A 20892-nucleotide genomic window follows, 5' to 3' on the forward strand; every position below is an offset into this window, starting at 1 on the left:
TTAAAATCCAAATCACACACTCACATCAGCAGATAAAACAGTTATATTTGAAAAAGATGTGCTCTGCTATATCACCATATTCAGTCACTTGCAGGCAGAAGGCACGGTATTGGTGACTTTTTGTTGACAGGGATATTACTGAAGACAATGTTATTTCCTAACCTGGTGATATGTAGCCAAACTGACACAGTCTTTGCTATTGTTGCCATCTAGTTAGGTCGGGTACAGTTTCGTAAATTTCTTAACTTAGCTATGGTGTGACTTTTTCAGCTATTATTGTTTACTATTTAAAGATAAGGATATATTTGTGAACTAGGTGTTTCGGGCTTGTGTTGTACTTGAACTTGATGTCAGACATGTATACCTTCCATAGCAACTCTGCAATATCTTGACAGTGAAATACCAATAGTTTGCTGGGAAGAAGAGCTAGCCTCCCATAGCAGTAAACACATGGGTTTGGGGCAAGTAGAATATCTCAAAAACGGCTTGGATGACAACTATTTTCAATTATATCAGTCTGTTTAGTACACACTGTTTTTCAGAATTGTCATCTAGAATAAGGGCTTGTGTTTGCACTAAGAGTATCAATCACATGGTGTCAAAAATGACCTTCGGACATGAAAATTGAAGGTAGAAATTTGGGGTTGGGGTGCATAAACTTCTGCTATGAACTGCCCATTGATTTCTTTGGTCAAGTGGATAATATTCTTATGCTTTGTTTTAATATAGGTATCCAAAAATACGAACCTTTTTGACCTCACTTGTGTATTTGATTTTGTTATGATTTTTTATAATAGGTCACTGATTGCAGCATTAAATTTGTACATGAAAACTGGCCCATGCCCCCTTAGAGATGCGTGTCTGCAGGGAAGCTAACCTCCCTTCCTCCAAATTAATTAAGGTTTTATATCTTGCTGCTCAATGAGGAATTATAATGTCACTATATTAAAAAATACCATATCCACAAGATTTTTGCCTAAAAAAGAAACCTCACTATGGGCTAAGGTTGAATATTGGTATGCTTGGCTGCGTCTCTGGAGAGCACTACTGTTAACAACCACTGCAGCCCTCTTTACAATCACCCTTGAAATCACAGCCTTAAGTATTGTCTGAATTACATGGCTGGAAATTTGATCAGCCAGTGACTATCCATGAAGGCTGAAAAGCACAATGAAATCAGTGTCCTGGCCAAAATGAAGTTCAACACTTTTGCAGACAAGACATCTAAGCGCTATGTCGGACCTGCCAACCTTAACGAATCCATCTCAGTAAGGCAGTTGATTTTTTTTCCGTAAGTTTGACCAGTTTTCAGTAAGGTGTAACAAAATATCATTAACTGCTATTATAAAGCTGGGAAATGTAATTAAAAATTTGACGCATCGACAATAAACGTTATGTTCAACTGAAAAGTTTGTAAAGTATGTGTTGACTTTATTTAACACTAGTACAATTGCATAAACTCTAGTTCCAAACCCTATGCAGCTCAATGGCTTGTTGCTACCTCTGAAATTGACATAATTCTTGAAAATTCTTTTCCATCTCACATGATGATGGCAATCATATCTCCTGCCACGAGACATACACAAATTGGCACGTGGTGTCCAATAAACGTAATTGTGTCCTTTCAAGCTTTTATTCACAAGAATCTGAATACTCCTTTTTATTCTTTTGATTTGATTATTAACACTTTTCTAGAAGCTTATTTTCCATTTCATCTTAGACTTGCATCGCTTTCTGGACGCCACTTTTAACAATTCTATAATCAACCGTTTGATCACGCAGATGCTTCACATGAACAAATTGGTGCAGTTTAAAGCATCTGGGTGCTGCTGTAAAGTTAGCATGGTTCCCTGACTAATTTCACTAATTCTAAGATGAAACCCGGATCCAAATAAAACACGGATCAACCGATTATCCAGACTTTTTGGCAACGATAATTTTTCCGTAATTAATTTTTGCTAGAAAGACTAAGTCTGTATTTTCAGGGTAATTTTCGTAAGACTTACAGCAAAATTGTAAGAGTTGGCAGATCTGCTATGTGACAACTCAATCTCTTAAGAAGAGTTCAAGTGTCTAGATGAATTTGACAAATGCACAACTATGAAAAATATACATGGGTCTCTTAAAACAAATTATACACTTTGGTTTTAATCTATAAAGTGGGAAAAAAAAGTCAATATAAAATGAAACTACTATAGGATCTTTCTGTTCATGAGCACAGAGCAAGTGAGGTATTTCAATGTGCATAAGGATGCTTGCATATGCACATTACAAAATGCCGTTTAAACACACAGCATTCTCTTAAATCCAAGGGATTACCAAATGTGGACACTGTGATGATAAGTAAATTTTGCGCTTTCCTAGAGTACCTTATCGATAAAATTTCATCTTAAAAAACCATCAGGCCAAACTTCCCTTTCCAATTTCTCTATTAGTTATCAGAATGACATTCAACATGGTAATGTGTGGACTGGTATGCTGACTTTTAAAAACTGAGTACAGATTTTTTGAAGGGGGGAAGGGAGCTCATCTGACCTAAGACCCTATTCCAACAAGGATGACAGCTGTTCTGCGGTGACAGCCAATTTGTGGCTTACAGCCATTCTAATGGGGCTGAGGCAATAGTCCTCCCTTACGTCTATTAACAGTCTTATGTACTGCTGTAGCATTAAACACCATTCAGTCATTCAGTCAATCTGCCCACTAAGTGTCATTTATAGACAAGTTACAGCATGAATGTTTAACACACCTGAATGTGCGTGTGTGATTGCAACTGCCAGTCTTGTTAATAGTGGAAACCTCCTGTGGAGTTCCTGAGGCTGAGTGCTCCACATCAGAGAGGGGATTGTCGACAACTGCTCTGGCCTCAGTATAAGGTTTATTGGGTGTGACTGGCTCTACATGCTGATCTTCTTTCTCCTTGGATTCTGATAAAAGAAAAGAAAACATGAGCTTCGGTAAAAAGTTTATGTTTTATTTCAAACATAGAAAAATAATGATGATAAATGAAGCTATAATTTTGTACCCAACATTAAGTACACAATGTAATGTCGATAAAGTTTGTTTCTCAGGACAAGACTCTAAATATACAAAAAATACAGCTCTCTGAGGACAGAAAATTGAGAAAAAAATAATGTTTTTGGTGAAAATAATTGACACATGCAGTTACAAAGTTTCAGAACAATATAGCAGGAATAAACAAGTAAAGATCTTCACAATAAGAATAACACAGTCATTATGGCAAGAAAAGTAGACCACAGTGACATATATTTAATACTTAGTGTCGAATCACATATTCAACATCAAGAAAGCATATATCAGCAACATGGCTGAGAGGTCTCACCCAACAGGCTGACAATTTCATCTGGAAAGCGACTTCATTTGTCATCAATAATGATGATACCAGCTATGTATAGTTGTTAAGATTGTGTACTGTCTAGAACCATATCCATTTGTTTATAGTCAAGTCCAACTGCAAACAACATACAACCTGATCTGCAGTTGCAGTGAGACAAAATAGATTTAAAAAATAAAAAATAATCAAAAAGTAAAAGAAAAGAAATATGACTGGTGGTTGTGTGACATCCAGTCTCTGTCAACATCATAGCAGCTGAAAATTCTGAGGACATCAATACTACTTTGAGTGACTTTGAATATTTTGGTACTGAAAACAACTCAGCTTTGGACGTAATAATAAAACATGTTGGAATCCACCCAGAACCTGATCAGCAAGCTGGCAAGTTACCTTATCATAACTTTTCGAAATCCTCAGGTCCTGAAACAAATTGTTGCCAATGGTGCTGTGGTAATCAAAAAGAGTGATAGAAAGAAAGCTGACTTACAAAAGCAATTAAATAAGATAGAAAAGTCAGTCCTCTTGAAATCAAGCTAAAGTTGGTTGAATCACAAATGGAATTCAGAACTGAAAAGCTAGAAATGTACAGCAGATGGAATAAAATCAAAAGCAGTGGAATCCTAAAACAATAGGGTGAAAACACAGATGCAATTATTCTAGACTTGGCTGCTGAGACTGAAACAATATACCCCTCAGCAGTGTGTAGAATCCTTAGTATGGGAGATACATTAATGTCCAAATCTAGTTTCATTATTGTAAAATGTATTCTGCGCAATAAAACATTCAGATGTTGAAGATGAGAAAGAATCTACATACTGAAGTCTTTGAATGTATGGAATATGACTACAGGTAAGAACACCTCCAAAAGAAAAATGAACATTAATGAAGGCCTCATCATCACTCAAGCAAACTGGATAAAACATGTAAACCACTTGAATACCTCATCATCACTCAAGCAAACTGGGTAAAACATGTAAATCACTTTAAGACCTTACCAGCACTCAAGAAACTGGGTAAGACATGTAAAGCACTTGAAGACCTTACCAGCACTCAAGAAACTGGGTAAAACATGTAAATCACTTGAAGACCTTACCAGCACTCAAGAAACTGGGTAAAACATGTAAATCACTTGAAGACCTTACCAGCCTTCAAGAAACTGGGTAAGACATGTAAAGCACTTGAAGACCTTACCAGCACTCAAGAAACTGGGTAAAACATGTAAATCACTTGAAGACCTTACCTGCACTCAAGAAACTGGGTAAGACATGTAAAGCACTTGAAGACCTTACCAGCACTTAAGCAAACTGGGTAAAATATATAAATCATATGATGAGGACCTTGCCTGCACTCAAGCAAAAGAGTAAAATATGTGATTACATGAGAACCTTGCAAGCACTCAAGCAAACTGGGTAAACTAAATAAATCACATGATAGGGACCTTGCCTGCACTTAAGCAAACTGGGTTAAATATATAAATCACATGATGAGGACCTTGCCTGCACTCAAGCAAAACATTAAAATAAGTAATTACATGGGGACCTAGCCAGCACTCAAGCAAACTGGGTAAAATATATAAATCACATGATGAGGACCTTGCCTGCACTTAAGCAAACTGGGTGAAATATATAAATCACATGATGAGGAACTTGCCTGCACTCAAGCAAAAGAGTAAAATATGTAATTACATAAGAACCTTGCCAGCACTCAAGCAAACTGGGTAAAATATATAAATCACATGATAAGGACCTTGCCAGCACTCCAGACCTGCCAACCCTGACGAGCCTGTTTCAGTAAGGCAGTTGATTTTTTCCCGTAAGATTGACCATTTTTCAGTAAGGTGTAACAAAATATCAATAGCTGTTATTGTAAAGCTGGGAAACGTAATTAAAAGTTTGATGCATCGACGATAAACATTCCGTTCAACTGAAATGTTTGTAAAGTAAGCGTAGACTTTATCTACCACTAGTACAGTTGCACAAACTCTAGTTCCAAACCCTATCCAGCTCAATGGCTTGTTGCTATCTCTCAACTTGACATAATTTTTGGAAATTCTTTTCCATTTCACATGACGATGGCAATCATATTTCCCACCATGAGACATACTCAAATTGGTATGTGATGTCTAATAAATGTAATTGTGTCCTTTCCAGCTTTTATTCACAAGAATCTGAATATTCCTTCTTCTGTGTTGATTATGAGCACTTTTCTGGAAGTTTATTTTCCCTTTCTGGAAGCCATTTTTAAAAATTCAACAGTTTGATCATGCAGATGCTTTGCATGAAAATATATGTGCAGTTTAAATCGTCTGGGGTGTTGCTGTAAAGTTAGTCTTGTTTCTGACTAATTTCAGTAATTCTAAGACGAAACCCAGATGCAAATAAAACATGAATGAACCAATTATCTGGATGTTTGGCAATGATCATTTTTTCATAGTTTTTGCTAGTATGCCATAAGTTCGTATTTTAAGGGTAATTTTCATAAGACTTATGGCAAAATCATAAGAGTTGGCAGGTCTGGCACTGAAGCAAACTGGGTAAAACATGCAAATCACAAGATGAGGACCTTACCAGCACTCGAGCAAACTGGGTAAAATATGTAAATCAATGAAAATTATTGATAAGACTTTACCAGCACATGCTGAAAGAACAAGTAAATCACATGATGAAAATCTTAGACTGGGCATGGTACCTTTTCATGAATTCCATGACAGCAGAGTCAAGTGTGTATTTGAAAAAAGTTGGATGAAACCGAGGACAGTTTTAAACTTAGGATGACCATGTCAAAACAAAGTCTGTCCCAACAACCAGGTCAAATATTAACCTACAATCTTAGACTAAACAATCTCGAAAAGCAGTAGGTAAGCAAATAGTTGTTTACTTTCTTTAAAAGTGTGACATAAATTACACTATTTTCCTTTACTTTTTTATAACTTCTCATGCATTCCATTTAAATGATATTGTTTTCATTTACTTTTTCCATCTGTTATTCTCTCTACCCAGCTCTCAATTTACACAATTAATGTGGACTCTTTAATTCACAATTTCAAGTTTGAATATTGTTATGTATATCTGATTTAATATATATTTATTTTAATTTAACTGTTTGTCAGTTTTAAATTTTTTATTCTGTTACATGCTATTATAATGTAAATTTATTCACTGGAGATGATATTTTTCCAGAAAACTTGTTGACCTGAATCATTCTTTTCATAAACACCAGGTTTGATCTAAATTCTGACTCTGATTCAAAATTAGTAAACAAAAAAGTTCTATTTTATTTTAAAATTATTGGTTGTTTCCAAGGTCATGATGAGATTACATTTAAGATGTAAAAAAACTTTTTATTATTATTTTATTTCTTAGAGAAAATCATTGGTCTAATCAAGGCCACATTCTGTGTACGCGATATAAACACAATCACGTAGCCCCCCCTCTGCTTTCGCAACTTGGGGGGAAATTTTGAAATTGCATCTTATTGCATCAATATTACCTTTGTTTTAGAGATCTCTCTCTCAGTTTTTGGGCTTTTACACTTGGTATCAAGATGTTTTCTTTGTTCTTGCCAGATTTTGAGTTAATTATCTTCAGATCATTTGGATTTCAAAAGGATTAATTCTTTATTCTCTGGAAATATTTTGAGGAGTGCTCACACAGAAATTTTGGAAAGACACTGCTTACAAATTTAATTTGGATTTCCAACACCGGAGTGCTATTTTTTGTATTTCTACAAGAAACCGTAGATAAGCACAGTACTGACTAAAGCATACGTCATTGTCATCCATCTTGGATTTTACATCAGGATTCAAATTTGAAATTATTAGAACATTTAATACAAGGACTTTTGCAATTTAATTCGTAGATTATTCTTAGATTATTTTTGGATTTGATTCTTGAAACCATAAGTTATTCTCCTTTTTTCATTTTTACAGAATTTTCCAGGAAAAGAAATTATTTGTTAAATTTTAAAAAGCTTGTTGTTTTCACTCTTTCTCTGTTACTGTTTATTTGAGCCTAAACACATAAAAATATAAAAAACCATCATATATTGTTTATTAAAATACTGTTTCAATTAGTGAGATGTGGTTAGATCAATTAATGCCAACAGAGCATATTATAATAACTGGATTTCCAAATACCAATCTATCTCAACAGACAGCAAAATGTGGATGAGGTGACTATGTATTTCAAAATGGGAATCCCTTTCATTGCAATGAATGGCTTATTGATACGAAATTTGAGGAACTTTTAATCTGACAGAAACTTTTATCTACAATGAAAATCTGATGGCTGGATCTAGGTTTGAACCCTCAATTGAAGAAACAAATGGTATTGTGAATATGTTAAATTTATATCATGTAGTTGATGAAACCACAAGGGCTACTAAACACAGCTCTACATTAATTGAATTAATACTCATTAGTGATACACTAAGTTTGTTATAAAGTAGCAGTCTTAGATCTTTTTGAAGTGACCATAACTCATAACTTACATAGGAATCTAGATAAAGACTATTACTATCAAGGTGAGATATTAGCACAAATTTGAGTTTCAAGTCTTTGACTAGTCAGTAGCTCATTAACTGATGGCCTATTCATAAATGTGACACAACCAGGATTTAAAATCTGCTGATTTTAAACTTTTGGTCAGTAGATTGGCTATGACAAGATTTTTGTTACTAATATACAATTTACACACTTTATGGGGGATTTAAAACAAAACAAGTGCTTTCTTTGCCATGAGATGTATTCGCTTCATATTATAATAAAACAGCAAGGTTTAAGATTCTGATGGCAAATGTTACAATAATAATTAATTAGTCAAAGTATTGTCAATTAACTAAAAAAGAAAGAACTGTAAATCCTGTAGTTTACTATAAAGATTTTTAAAAAATAAAACCAACAAACTTATGCTTCCTTTAAAAGTTCAGTGCCTGGTGACATTCATACTTGCTTACATCCATTTAAACTCTAATTGTCCAGCACTATTGAACTTCTTATAATATTTCTTAGCCAGATATTCTGCTCAGTCCAAAAATTCTCAACAGAAGCTACAAAATTTGTCAAGTATGTTTTAAAAAAAATCTACTCACACTTTCCTGGTATGACACCTGGTGCATATGTTTATGTATCCCACATACACCATTGGAGCTGAAGTTAAAATTATTCCCCTCCCCACAAAAACCTTTTTCCCCCAAACCTTGTCTATGAGCAGCATGGATTTGCAATCACTGCTTGTTCATTACTATCTCATACTATTAAAATAGCACAATTTCTTTGAATAATTCATTCACTAGTATGCATTCATCAACATCATCTATGTAAAGATCATTCTTAATGAGGAAAGAAGTCGAAATAAACTTAAGCTTGTTGCTCAATCCTCTATATTTCTTGATGCGGTATATTATTTACCTTCTGTGATAATGTTTAAAAAAAGAGAACACATACATAAATCGTCTAACCCCTACCCACTCCTTTTAGGCTTACACTGTCAAACTAAATTATTAAACATTACAAGCTGTAAGTTGATGGCACAGTCTTGTGCGAGACACTCTAGCTGGATCAGATGTTGATGCAAGGCAATCTTTGCAGTGGAGGATACCCTTGAATCCAGCGGTGGTAAACAATTCATCTTTGTATGTACGTACTACAAGGGACCCCCGAGTTGCCAAATGGTCTAAAGTGCTCTCCATTACGATCACTGCCATCTCACCTCTGTCTGCACCGGTTCAAGTCTCGGATTCAGCCAATGCAGGTATGTGAGAAAGCTTTCCAGTAGCTTCTCGTGGGTCGGTGGTTCTTTCCGGGGTTTTCCCGGGTTCTTCCTCCACCACTATTACTGGCCGCCATGTATAGCCTATTGTGTGCTGAAAAATGGCATTAAACCTAACAACAACAACAACCTACTACATTGATTGAACCTGGGTCTGAAGATGAGCAAAACAAGCAGACTACCATTCTAAACTTTTATTTTAAAGCTTGCCTACCTGTATGTGTATAAGTTTGAGTGTCCTAACTAGTCTGATGTTGGTTCTTATTCTGAAGTACTTATTTGTCTATCTTCATAACATGAGCTGAAAAAATTCCATGTGTGTATTCCACAATGCATATAAGTTAAATAAAAAACAAGTCAGACTGTTATCAATAACAGATCTGATCATTTTGTCCACAGGTGCTGATGACGTGTGTATTCCACAATGCATGTAAGTTGAATAAATTTCAATTCAGACTGTTATCAATAACAGATCGGATATTTTGCCCATAGGTGCTCATGACATGTATTCCACAATGCATATAAGTTAAATAAATTTCAATTCAGACTGTTATCAATAACAGATGTGATTATTTTGTCCATAGGTGCTGATGATCCAGAGCTTTCAGAAAGAAATCTCAGTGTAGTTTTTAGTAGATGTACACTCATCTAATAACAAACCATATTTTCAACTTTGAGAACTGGTCCATATCTAAATGGTTTTCTCAATGGCTTCTTCTGTAAGAATCCAATCTAAATCATTTCAAATGTATTTAAGTTCATTCATCATATTTGTGATACTTTTAAAATGGCAGACAAAAATGTTTGTAAAAGTGACTCAACATGACCTAGTGCAATGGATAAGTCATTTCTCAAAATATTTTCATCTACTGCAATTATGAAATACAAAAGAATACAATCGATTTGTACATATTCAAATATCTGAGTGCATACTATGTATGTGTACTTTGGATAGAACCCAAGAACTTGGACATAGAAATATGCATAAGATATGCCAATATAGAAATATGCATAAGATATGCCAATACGTATGCTAACTGGTGCTCTGCCCTCCATTCTGGTGTCAACTAGATACCTGCAGGAGTCTGTGTTTGAGCGACGCTAGTCCTTGTTCGGACCACAGCTTGTGGTGACACAAAGTGATGTGAATCTGATGGCTCCTGGCTGCCAAAACTGGACCGGTCCTGGCTGGAGGGAATTAGGCTTGCTTTTGAACTGTCACTGCTAATGGAGCGTGACTGTGATCCATGACTACTGCTGCTGATGTCACCAAAGTCACCTGAGGTCAATGTGCTGACACTTCGAGATGGGGAAGGATATGGCGATATGAACTCAACTTCACTCTGTGAAGTCATCTTCACTGCTCGAGGTTCCTCCTTTTCCTATAAAATTTATTTAAAAATTGTAAGACTGGATATACAATAATACCTCTGTGTTACTCTGTACATAGGTGTCAAAGAAGTGACCTGCATTATAAGTGAGACAGCTTTATATTGAGAGATATTCCAATAAGGGTCATTGTGATTTCACATTATGACCTCAAAATGTAGCATTTAATGGTGTGAGACCTTACTACATTATAACTGATTGTCATGAGCCAAGGACAGAAATAAAGTGAAATAAATTAAGAAAGAATAAAACAAAATGTGACCAATTTAATGGGATCTACAACCAAAATCACACTATAAAAAAGTAACAGCAAACATAGAGGCTTTATTTTGAGTGACTACTTATATACACAATGTTGTTATACTCGGACTCCCTTGAGAGAAGAATTTTAATTAGACATATGTACTGGTAAATCAGTGAGACAAACAGGATCAAACCACAGCTCTATGCCACATCGAGACCAATGGGGTCAAACCATATATATGTCACAAAAAGATCAATTTGGTCAAACTATAGCTATATACCACACTATGACTATGGGGTCAAACCACATAAGTATTCCACATTGAGCCAATCTTTCTTCTGCTGATAAATAAATAACCCAATCAATTATACAATATCTCGAGAAGAGATTCTGGTTTTGCAGATGCAAGTCCAATTAATCATGATTATTTATGTTAAACACTATAACCAAGGAACTCATGCTCAAATGATTATGCAATGTGGCTATAAATTGGAAACAAAGTTTGGGGTGTGGGGAGGCACATTTTTGTTGCAACTTGCCATTCTGCATTAGGTTTTAGAAAGTACTTAACTTTTAATAAAATTTCCAAGATTAATTGGTACCTAATTTTGCAAATTGTATGGAAAACTACTTTCAGAATGACACAGTAAATACACAGAATATACAGTCAAAACTTTATGGACTTAAAGTGTTCAAACTTAACACTACTGAAAACAAAATACCTGTTATACCTATATAGGTGAAATTTGGTTTTGGCAAGAAAGTAGTAACCTCAATATAAATGAATACTAAAAAATATGTAATTTTGTCATGATTCTTGTAAATTCTAGGCAGGATTTGGCTGCCATGACAACCATCCATTTCATCCCATGTATGCTGAAATAAAGTATACCCAATAACCATCCAGTGCCTACAACAAATTTCCCACTATAAAGAAAGTTATTATTGCACAAAAAGTAAACTCAAAAGGGATGAAAAATTACTGACTTGAAGGATAAATCCTATGCAATTTAGGCATTTCAATCTTCAATGATGTACAGTACAAGGTTAAAAAAAAGAAACTGACGAATGCATGGATCTGGCACCAATCCTTCTATCCAAGGGCAAGCAACTCTTGTCTGAAATCCACCTTGTCAAGTACATGACTTCAGCATGTTTGTTGCTAATTCAAGCCTGAGAGGGAGGGATTTGCAAGGTAATGGATACACAACTAGGGTTTAAGAAGAAAGCAAATTTGTAAGTAAATTATGTTTCTCTGAGAATATTTACTCAATCACATTATGTTAGGAATATTAGCCTGAACCTTGCATATCCAGCCTTACCTAAAGATGAAAATTAGTCTTTCCCTGTCTATCTCAACAAAGGGCAACAACTCTTGCCCATTACCTCCCCATGATATGACCAGGTATCGCCAGGTTTTAGCTAATAATGAGGATGCTTGCATGGCAGGGTGGTTGGGAGGGTTTTAAATTAATGTGATTCGGTAAGCATTGTCAGAGAAACATAATTTACTTCAAAATTTGCTTTCTCCTTCAAACACGTTCCCCAATCAAGATAAGAGAATAAAAAATAGGAGGAGAGGATGCTAAGCATCTGACTTCTATCTCACGTATCTGGCTAGGGAAGAATAGCTGGATTCCCTATGTGAAAGATAACCCATCCTCCTAATTACACAAGCAACACAGCCTGGGATCCCTTGACCTGGGACTCTTATCTATGGTTGAGAAGATGAAGTTGAAATCTACAAAAGTTTCACTGGCAATCCATTAAAGTGAACAGGCTGTGCTGATTGATCTAGTTGGTTCTGGTGGCCATCTGCGCTGCTGCCACCTGCCCTACTAGATTCAAAGTTAGTCTCTGCGATGCTAAATCTCTGAGGTAAATATTCGAGAAGGTCGATTCTGCATTCATACCAACAGCTTCTACAGTATCTTGGATCAAAATGTTACATTCGAATGTGAGGCTCACAGAGATGGCTCTAATCTCATGAGCTGAAATCTTCATAAGGTGACTCTGTTCTTGAGAGATCTCAGAGTACCCTGAGAGTACAAACCCACTTCAGCCATGAAGCAAGGGCTTGAGGAGTGATGTCTTGTTTTCCAGCCTTCACTGGGAGGAAGACCATTTGTGCGTGCCACAACTTGTCTCAGTGCGTTTCAAGTAGTGCTTGAGAACACAGAAATGATCTTGCATGGCTGCTGCTCTTAACTTGTCTATGGAAGAGAGGGAGTGAATGATGATTCTTTGGTTACCGATGGCTGGTAACCCTGGTTCTTGGCTACAAAGCCTGGTTGTGTCCGGAGGATTACCAAACCATCTGGTCTGAACTGAAGATAATTCGGGTCGCATGAAAGGGTATGTAGTTTGCTTTCCCAGCATCTGAAAGCTAAAGCTATCAGGAAACATGCATGATAGATACTTTAGCGAAGTGTGGGCAAGAAGATTGAAATTGCTTGAGTTAAGCCATATTAAAATACAGGACAGATTTCATCTGGGAAACAGAGTTATGGATTTTTGGTCATTTGAGATGAAAAGATCTGAAAGATCTTTATCATGCACAACACTGTCATATCTGCCATGATCTGGAATGTTTCCAATAACATAGAGTGGTAGCCTTTGATAGTGATGGGGGCCAACTGTTTCTCCTCAAAGAGCCAGAGACAAAAGTTGGCCAGTTGAGGGACTGAAGCACTCAAATGGACGATGTGATGGATCTGGCACTAGTCCCTAAACGCGCCCCTTGTAAGGCATCAGAGTTGAGGGCCTTATTGATCTCGAGATTCTTTCCATAATCAAAGGTTTTAATTGTTTGTTTCACAAGACTGTCCTCATAAGAGAAAAGCATGCAGAAGAAGATGGTCTTGGCCAGAGATGGAACACCCTTGACTGTGGCTGCATAAAAGAGATTCAGATTGGCTGGGATCTGCCTGGGTAGATCTATCACTAGATTGAGCAGATTGGTGACCCAGGACTTGTCCCACCTGAGAGGGGCGATCAGAATCATCTTGCAATTCTGACCTGTAACTTCTGGATTATTCTGGTATAAGGACTGTGGGTGGGTAGGCAGAGGCCCATATCCCCTCCCAACTAACTGACAATGCATCCACAGCCCACACTTCTGGGCCTGAAACTGGAGATGGAGTTTAGCTTATGATTCCACCTCTCCACAAAAAGATCGATTATCGGGTGGCCCTAAAAGTTGCAGATCCGAGTGAAGACTGATGGGTTGAGAGACCATTCTGTGTGAAGGTCTTCACCTCTCCTGGAAAGTGTCAGCCAAGACCCTGAGACTGACTTACATGTTGATATGGAGATTATTGCACCAATGTAGAAACTGCCAGATCAGGGCACATAGTTCGGGTGGTTTGGTGCCCCCATATTTGAGGAGATATGTCACTACTACCAAGTTGTCAGACATGATGAGGACTGTTTTGCATGAGAGTCAATCTTCCCAGAAGTGAAAGGAATTGATGACAGCCTTCATATGGGGATGTTGATGTGCAGAGGCCGCTCTACTGCAGTGTCTGGCAACAGGTGAGCACCCCAAGCGTACACAATGATGTCAATGCATACCCTTATTTCCGCTTGGAGCTTCTCCAACAACATTCCCATTATCAGCCAACCCCTGGGTTGTGCCACTGATGCCAGAATGATCAAATCTCATGCATGATCAGGATGGTTGATCAAGGGGACTTGAAAAAGGGCATTACTGAGTCAGCAATAACATTTGTATGGGGCACATAAAAAAGCGGCAGAGCAGGATCACTTCTGCCACTGAAATGAATGAACAGAGGAGTTGCAAAAACTCTCTTGTTGAACTCCAAGACTTGTTGGAAACAGACTCAATGATTTTGGCAATTCAGGTGACACAAACATGAGGAAGCTGCACAAGATTCTGGTTGATTAAGAACCCCATACCCAGATGGACAAAGTTCTGGGATGGACAGAGGTTCTGACTTTTCCCAGTTCAATAAAAAGCCTAGATGAGCTGGAAGAGAAAGAAGATTGTTCCTGCCATGGATAGAACATACAATGTGTTTCTGAAAGATGTCCTGATACACTGCTGTTGTTGTAGAGGACATCAATCAGAACAGGGAGACGATGCAATCCATAATCTCAGTGAAAGCTCATGAGCTGAGGCTGAGGCCAAAGGGAAGAATGGTGAATTGATAAACAGTGTTGCAGTAAGCAAATGGAGAAACTTGCAGGAGATGAGGTGGATAGGGGACATGAAAATTTGCATCTGTCAGATCGAGACTGATGGCATACTTGTCACATCTGATGGAGAGGTGGATTGACCTCGCCATCTCCATCTTGAATTGAGTGAGGTGACTCTAGTCAATGGTCGATCTCAACTTGCTGTTTGCTTTCTGAAAAAGAAACAGCTTCGAGTAAAACCCTGGGGATTGTGGTCTTTGCACTGCACAACCTCCACCGCTTTCTTTTCTTTTTTTGATGAATGACTGTATCTCCTGTTGTAGAAAGGCATCCTTTTCCCAATATGACGGTGTATTCATGAAGAGGGGAGAGGAGGAGGGGAAGAGGATTGTTGCTGGATGAAACTCAAAGCCTCTTTGAATGACATGGATCACACACTGCACCCCACCCTGTTCTGAGGAATAGGGAGGTCCAGTGAGTTCAAAAATCGGTTTCTTACCGCCTCTGTACAATTGCTTCCTAGGGACTGATGTTGGTCCACATGTGACTGAGATTCCCTGTCCTGAGTCTGCTTAACATCCCTTCATACTGATGGGGACTGAGTGGTTCCAAACACACACGTGCATTGAGTGGCGAGGTGTAAAGGTAGTTTCTGAACTGCCTGCCTCTGAACTTCCTCTGTTCTTCCGCCAAAGCAACGGTGATCAAAACAGGGTCGTCCAGAAAGGTAGGGTATGATAAAGTTGGAGAGACCTGGATTGCACACGTGTGACAAGTTGTATCAAAACTAGATTGGCCAAACCCGTCAAAGTACTGGCTATGGTAATGGTCATTGAGCCTAGTAATCCTGGATGTCACCTCCCAAGTGTGGCTATTGCAGGGTGTCTGCAATGATATTCAGAACCAGCTCTGATCAGTATGAAGCAAATTTGTCTGCCTATAAAACAGACCAGCATCCATTTGAACAGCCACTACATTAAGGTGAGTGCCATGAGATCAGTCCTAAAGGCACCTGTTGCCTTATGTCCGTCTCTTCCTCCTCATCGAGATCTACCAATTCTTTAGAGCAGTAGTAAGGGTGGAGGGCATTCTGAAGTAGCTATCATCCAAAAAATGTCCTAAATGAAATCATAATTTCAGTCAGTTCCATAATTGGATCTGAATAGGATGTGAAGGATGGTGGATTTTACGGAGTTCCATTGCACTCATTATGCTTCAAGGCCTACTTGCAGTGATAGAGAAGACATACTGGATGGTACAAAGATTCAATTCCATCCATATGAAAACGTCACTAACTCTCCCTTGTGGACAAGCAGTGGGGGCCCCGAGTGGCCGAGTGGTCTAAAGTGCTCTCCGTTACGGATCATTGCCATCTCACCTCTGTCTGTGTGGGTTCAAGTCTCGGGTTTGGCCAATGTGGGTATGGGAGAAAGCTTGCCAGTAGCTTCTCGTGGGTCGGTGGTTCTTTCTGGGTTTTTATGGGGTTCTTCCTCCACCATTAATACTGGCCGCCATGTATAGCCTATCATGTGCTGAAAAATGGCATTAAACCAACAACAACAACAACGACAAGCAGTGAACGTACAGAAGTCTGGCACTGCCAGCTGGTTTGCCATCATAATGGTTGGCCTGGAACCTGGCAGTATAGAAGACGATCCGGCTATCACCTGTACCAGCTGCTCAAAAGGCCTGGTTGAACAGACAGGTTTCTCACTGATATCTCTGTTGTAAAATGGGTATGTCGCTGACGGTATGGCTTGATGGACTGATCTGTCACTAAGATCCCCATAAATCATAGCTGGACTGATTCGATGAAAATGTCTCCATGTTGGAATGGCTAAACGGTTTTAATATGCATTGGATCCACTAGATCTGGTGTGAATGGCACATGGTCGGCCCAGATGCTGACAGTATATAAGATGGTCCAGTAATCCCTGGTATAGGCCACACCAAAGACCTGGCTGAATGGACAGATTTCTCATTGAAATCTCCGGGATAGTTATGAGAAGATTCCAGTGGTGTGGCTAGATGGATGGAACTATCAGTAAGATCCCCATATGATCTATCTGACTGGACCATTTCAATGAAAAGGTCCCCATGCTGCAATGGCTGGATTGCCAATGTCGGCTGGACGGTTGGCGATTTCAGGATGGCCAGTGACAGCTGGTAACAGTCTGGCAGTACTAAGAGTTGGATGAAATGGATCCAGCATGAACCCCATGCACCTGTACTTACAGGCCCAAAGGCTATGCTCAGACATGCAGGGGGACTTACACCTCATGGGATGCCAAAAGTTGGGGAATACCACTCCTCAAATGAATCTGTATCGCCAACAATGAAATGTAGGTTGTCTTCCTTAATTTATTCAATTTTTTCTTCCCTTTAATGCCCAAAGGATGGTTGATTTGAATGTGCATTTCATGCATATAGTAAACATTTCTCCTGAAATAACGCAAGGAAAGAAAACAGAGCATAGATTAGCAAATTAGTATGTGTCTAACTAGCTACTAGCATAAATTGGCAAATCAGCATACCTGACAACCCTGATGAGACCGTCTCAGTAAGGCAGTTGATTTTTCTCCGTAAGTTTGACTAGTTTTCAGTAAGGTGTAACAAAATATCATAAACTGCTCTTGTGAAGCTGGAAGACATATTTAAACATTTGGTATTGGAAACATGCAGCAATCCTAAACATTATGTCAAACTGAAAAGTATGTAAAGTACAAGTAGACCTTATTTACCAGTTGCACAAACTTCAGTTCAAAATCCCATTGCAGCTCAATGGCTTGTTGCAATTTCTCAACCTGATGCAATTCTTGGAACATTTTTTCCATTTCCCATGACGATGGCAATCATATCTCCCGCCACCAGACATACTCAAATTGACATGTGATGTCCAACAAACATAACTGTGTCCCTTCCTGCTTTTATTCACAGTAATCTGAATATTCCTTTTAAATCTTCTGTGCTGATTATTAACACTTTTTAAGATGCCATTTTAAAACAATTCTATAATCAAAAGTTTGATCACACAGACACTTTACATGAAAAAATATGTGCTGTTAAAAGCATATGAAGTACTGCTGTAAAGATAGTCTGGTTCCATGACTAATTCCACTAATTCCATTATGAAACCAGGATCCAAATCAAATATGGATGAACTAATTATCCGGATTGTTCAGCAACAACCATTTTCCCATTGTTTATCTGAACTTTGCTAAAACAAAATTACATATTTTTGGACTGAATGGTCAAGTTATTTTCAGGTTTCAAGATGCAGAGTATGTCATCAGAAATTGACGCCATTTCGAGAGAAAATGAGTGGGGTTGGGTGAAACACATACGTGATAGCTGTGGGAAGGAATTCTCTCTCTCTCTCACTCTCTCTCTTTGATTTGGATTTTTAACATAGCTTTAACAATTTTTCAGTCATATCGCTATGATGTCTGCAGTGTGGCAGTTTATAGTAATGTCTAGCACTGGGACATCATGCCTGCAGACATGTAGCATCATGCTCCACCCAGTCACATCATCCTGACACCAGGTCGACCAGTCCTAATACTGACCTCTTAATGCTGAGCGCCAAGCGAGGAAGCTGTCAGTACTATTTTTGTAAGTCTTTGGTATGACTCTGCCAGGGACTGAACCCATAACCTCCCGCATCCGAGGTGGACGTTCTAACCACTAGGCCACCAGAGCAGTAGAAGCTCAGACTTCCACTGACTATGTATTATAGATGATGCATATCATAACTGGTGTATACATAGTATAAACAAAACAAGAGTCATGGTAGACTTCCATGCTCTGAAGTTACATATACATCATTTAAATTGACATTCTGCTGAAGCGACACAAAAACACAAAGCAGAAACTAGTAAAGTATTGAAACTACTAAGTCACTAAAACACTGCCATGATAGAGCAGTGAAAGTGTCATATCAGAAACCTATGGCCCTGTTACAAACTTATGCACAATGCCTAGTTAATAATTAAAGCATAATTCTATCGAAACAGCATCAAATATGAATAAACTAAGCATACATAATCAAGCAGCACTTCAGACGTTCGTAAGAAGAAAACCGTAACAGAGTAAGCAAACAGAGTCAAAGTATGCTAACTCAAAATGACCATGTATAAGGTCAAAGTTAGCGTGGTGGGACAGTGGTATTTATAAACAAAGTCCCAAATGGTGACAAAATCACTTAAAAATTGGCAGAAATTGTAAAATAATTCATACAATCTGCATCAGAATGATAAATCCACATAATAAATCCAAATGAACATTGGACGGGCCCATAGGAACACAAAAACAGCTGGGTTGTTTGAGGATGACTGTACGACATGTGCTCTGTACAGCAATGAGGCTAAAAACTGGTGACACCTGGTGGTATCAAGGGGACGTAATGGGCAAGAGTTACTGTCTTGTCTACTTAAAACAGACAGGATAAGACAATTTTTGTCTTTTAGTAGGGATGGATTGGGGAAAGTATTCGATGGAGAAATGCAAATACATGTTCAATGAAAAGTTAATTTCTGTTTGATCATATGAACACTGTAGTTTAACTACATCCCAAATTAGACAATAAGTTACAGTGAAACACTTTAAATTCTTTGGTTTCCAATTAAATAGGATTTCATTGGTGAGCTTGAGTACAAATTTAAAGTGACAGTAAAATATCTACCCGGTGATATTCACCAACCCACCTCATTCTTATGCAATAGAAAGGCATCACCTGCTTCTTTCTCTGTTTTAATACTATGGCTATTTTTAGTGCTTAGTATGTGAAATATCCATTACGATTAGTGCATGAATAACAATTTAATTTGAACGTGAAATTTCATGAGTATGAAAACTTATGCAAGGTTGTAATGACTCTACATGATGTATAGTTGTAATACAGATTACTCACTGACCATGTTGTCCTTCTTTATTACCAAAACACATGCTAGTCCTGTTTATGTATACATTTTTGTAAATACCAACTAACTGTTAAATAAACAATCAGCAGATTAGGCTTTCTCAAAGCCAATTTCAATCAGGTCTGTTTGAAGAACTATATTGTCATGTGTGTGCAGATAAGCCACTTAGCATGAATTGTAACAGGGTAGATGTTTTCAGGTCAATCAAAACTTGATCTCAATATACATCACTACTTTCCATATTTTTGCAGTTCATTTGCATATTTTATAACAATCGCTTCAGCACCAGCCGTCTCAAAACATGTATTAATAACAATGACAGTCATCAGAACTTTATGGATTTACTTGTGGACAACAAGGTCAAGGTCACCCAGCAACAAGGGGTTCCAACAGGGCAATTTAGACAGGATTCAGGATTTCAAACAAAATGAGGTTAACAATCAGAACTTTATGCTTTGCAGTCTTTAAGTACATGAGAACCTAATTACTTGTGATTAAAGTAGTGGTATTAAATGTGTGATAACTCAGGCGTGTGGAAAAAGAAATAGGCATTTTCTTCAAGATCTCCACATTTACACCAGATGACCATAACTCACCATGCTGGTAACTTTGTAAGACAAAGTCTTCCCCTGATGAACAACCTTCTCCTCCACTTTTACAATGGTGAACTGCATCACAGTTTTTGTTACAACTGTCCACTTTTCGAATTTCTCCTCCTGACTTCCCTTCAAGGACAGAGAGACACTCTGCTAATAAAACAGGAATGGGTAATAGTCATATAAGGGTTGTGCATAGTAGTGATTAATAGTCATTTAAGGGTTGTGTACAGTAGTGACTAATAGTCATATAAGGGTTGTGCATAGTAGTGGTTAATAGAGTCATAAAAGGGTTGTGCATTTTTGTGGTTAACAGTCATATAAGGGTTGTACATAGTAGTGGTTAAAGAGTCATATAATAGTTGTGCAAAGCAGTGGCTAATAGAGTCATATAAGGTTTGTGTATAGTTGTGGTTAAGAGAGTCATATCAGGGTTGTGCATAGTAGTGGTTAACAGTCATAT

At 37.8% G+C, this 20892-nt stretch overlaps 1 protein-coding gene across 1 annotated transcript in view; it reads right to left on the reverse strand.

Moving 5' to 3' along the window:
* Positions 1-2703: 2703 nt before the first annotated feature.
* LOC149801585 (uncharacterized) overlaps positions 2704-20892 on the reverse strand; it is a 125109-nt gene continuing 106920 nt past the window's right edge. The window contains exons 21-23 of the mRNA XM_089956813.1: positions 20430-20582; positions 10199-10505; positions 2704-2927 (exon numbers count right to left, since the gene is read on the reverse strand). Coding sequence (XP_089812939.1) covers positions 2704-2927; positions 10199-10505; positions 20430-20582 — 684 coding nt within the window. The remainder of the gene's footprint in view (positions 2928-10198; positions 10506-20429; positions 20583-20892) is intronic.

The sequence above is a fragment of the Sinohyriopsis cumingii genome, chromosome 4 (assembly GCF_028554795.1).
Source record: "Sinohyriopsis cumingii isolate HCF-2022 chromosome 4, ASM2855479v2, whole genome shotgun sequence".
NCBI lineage: Eukaryota > Metazoa > Mollusca > Bivalvia > Unionida > Unionidae > Sinohyriopsis > Sinohyriopsis cumingii.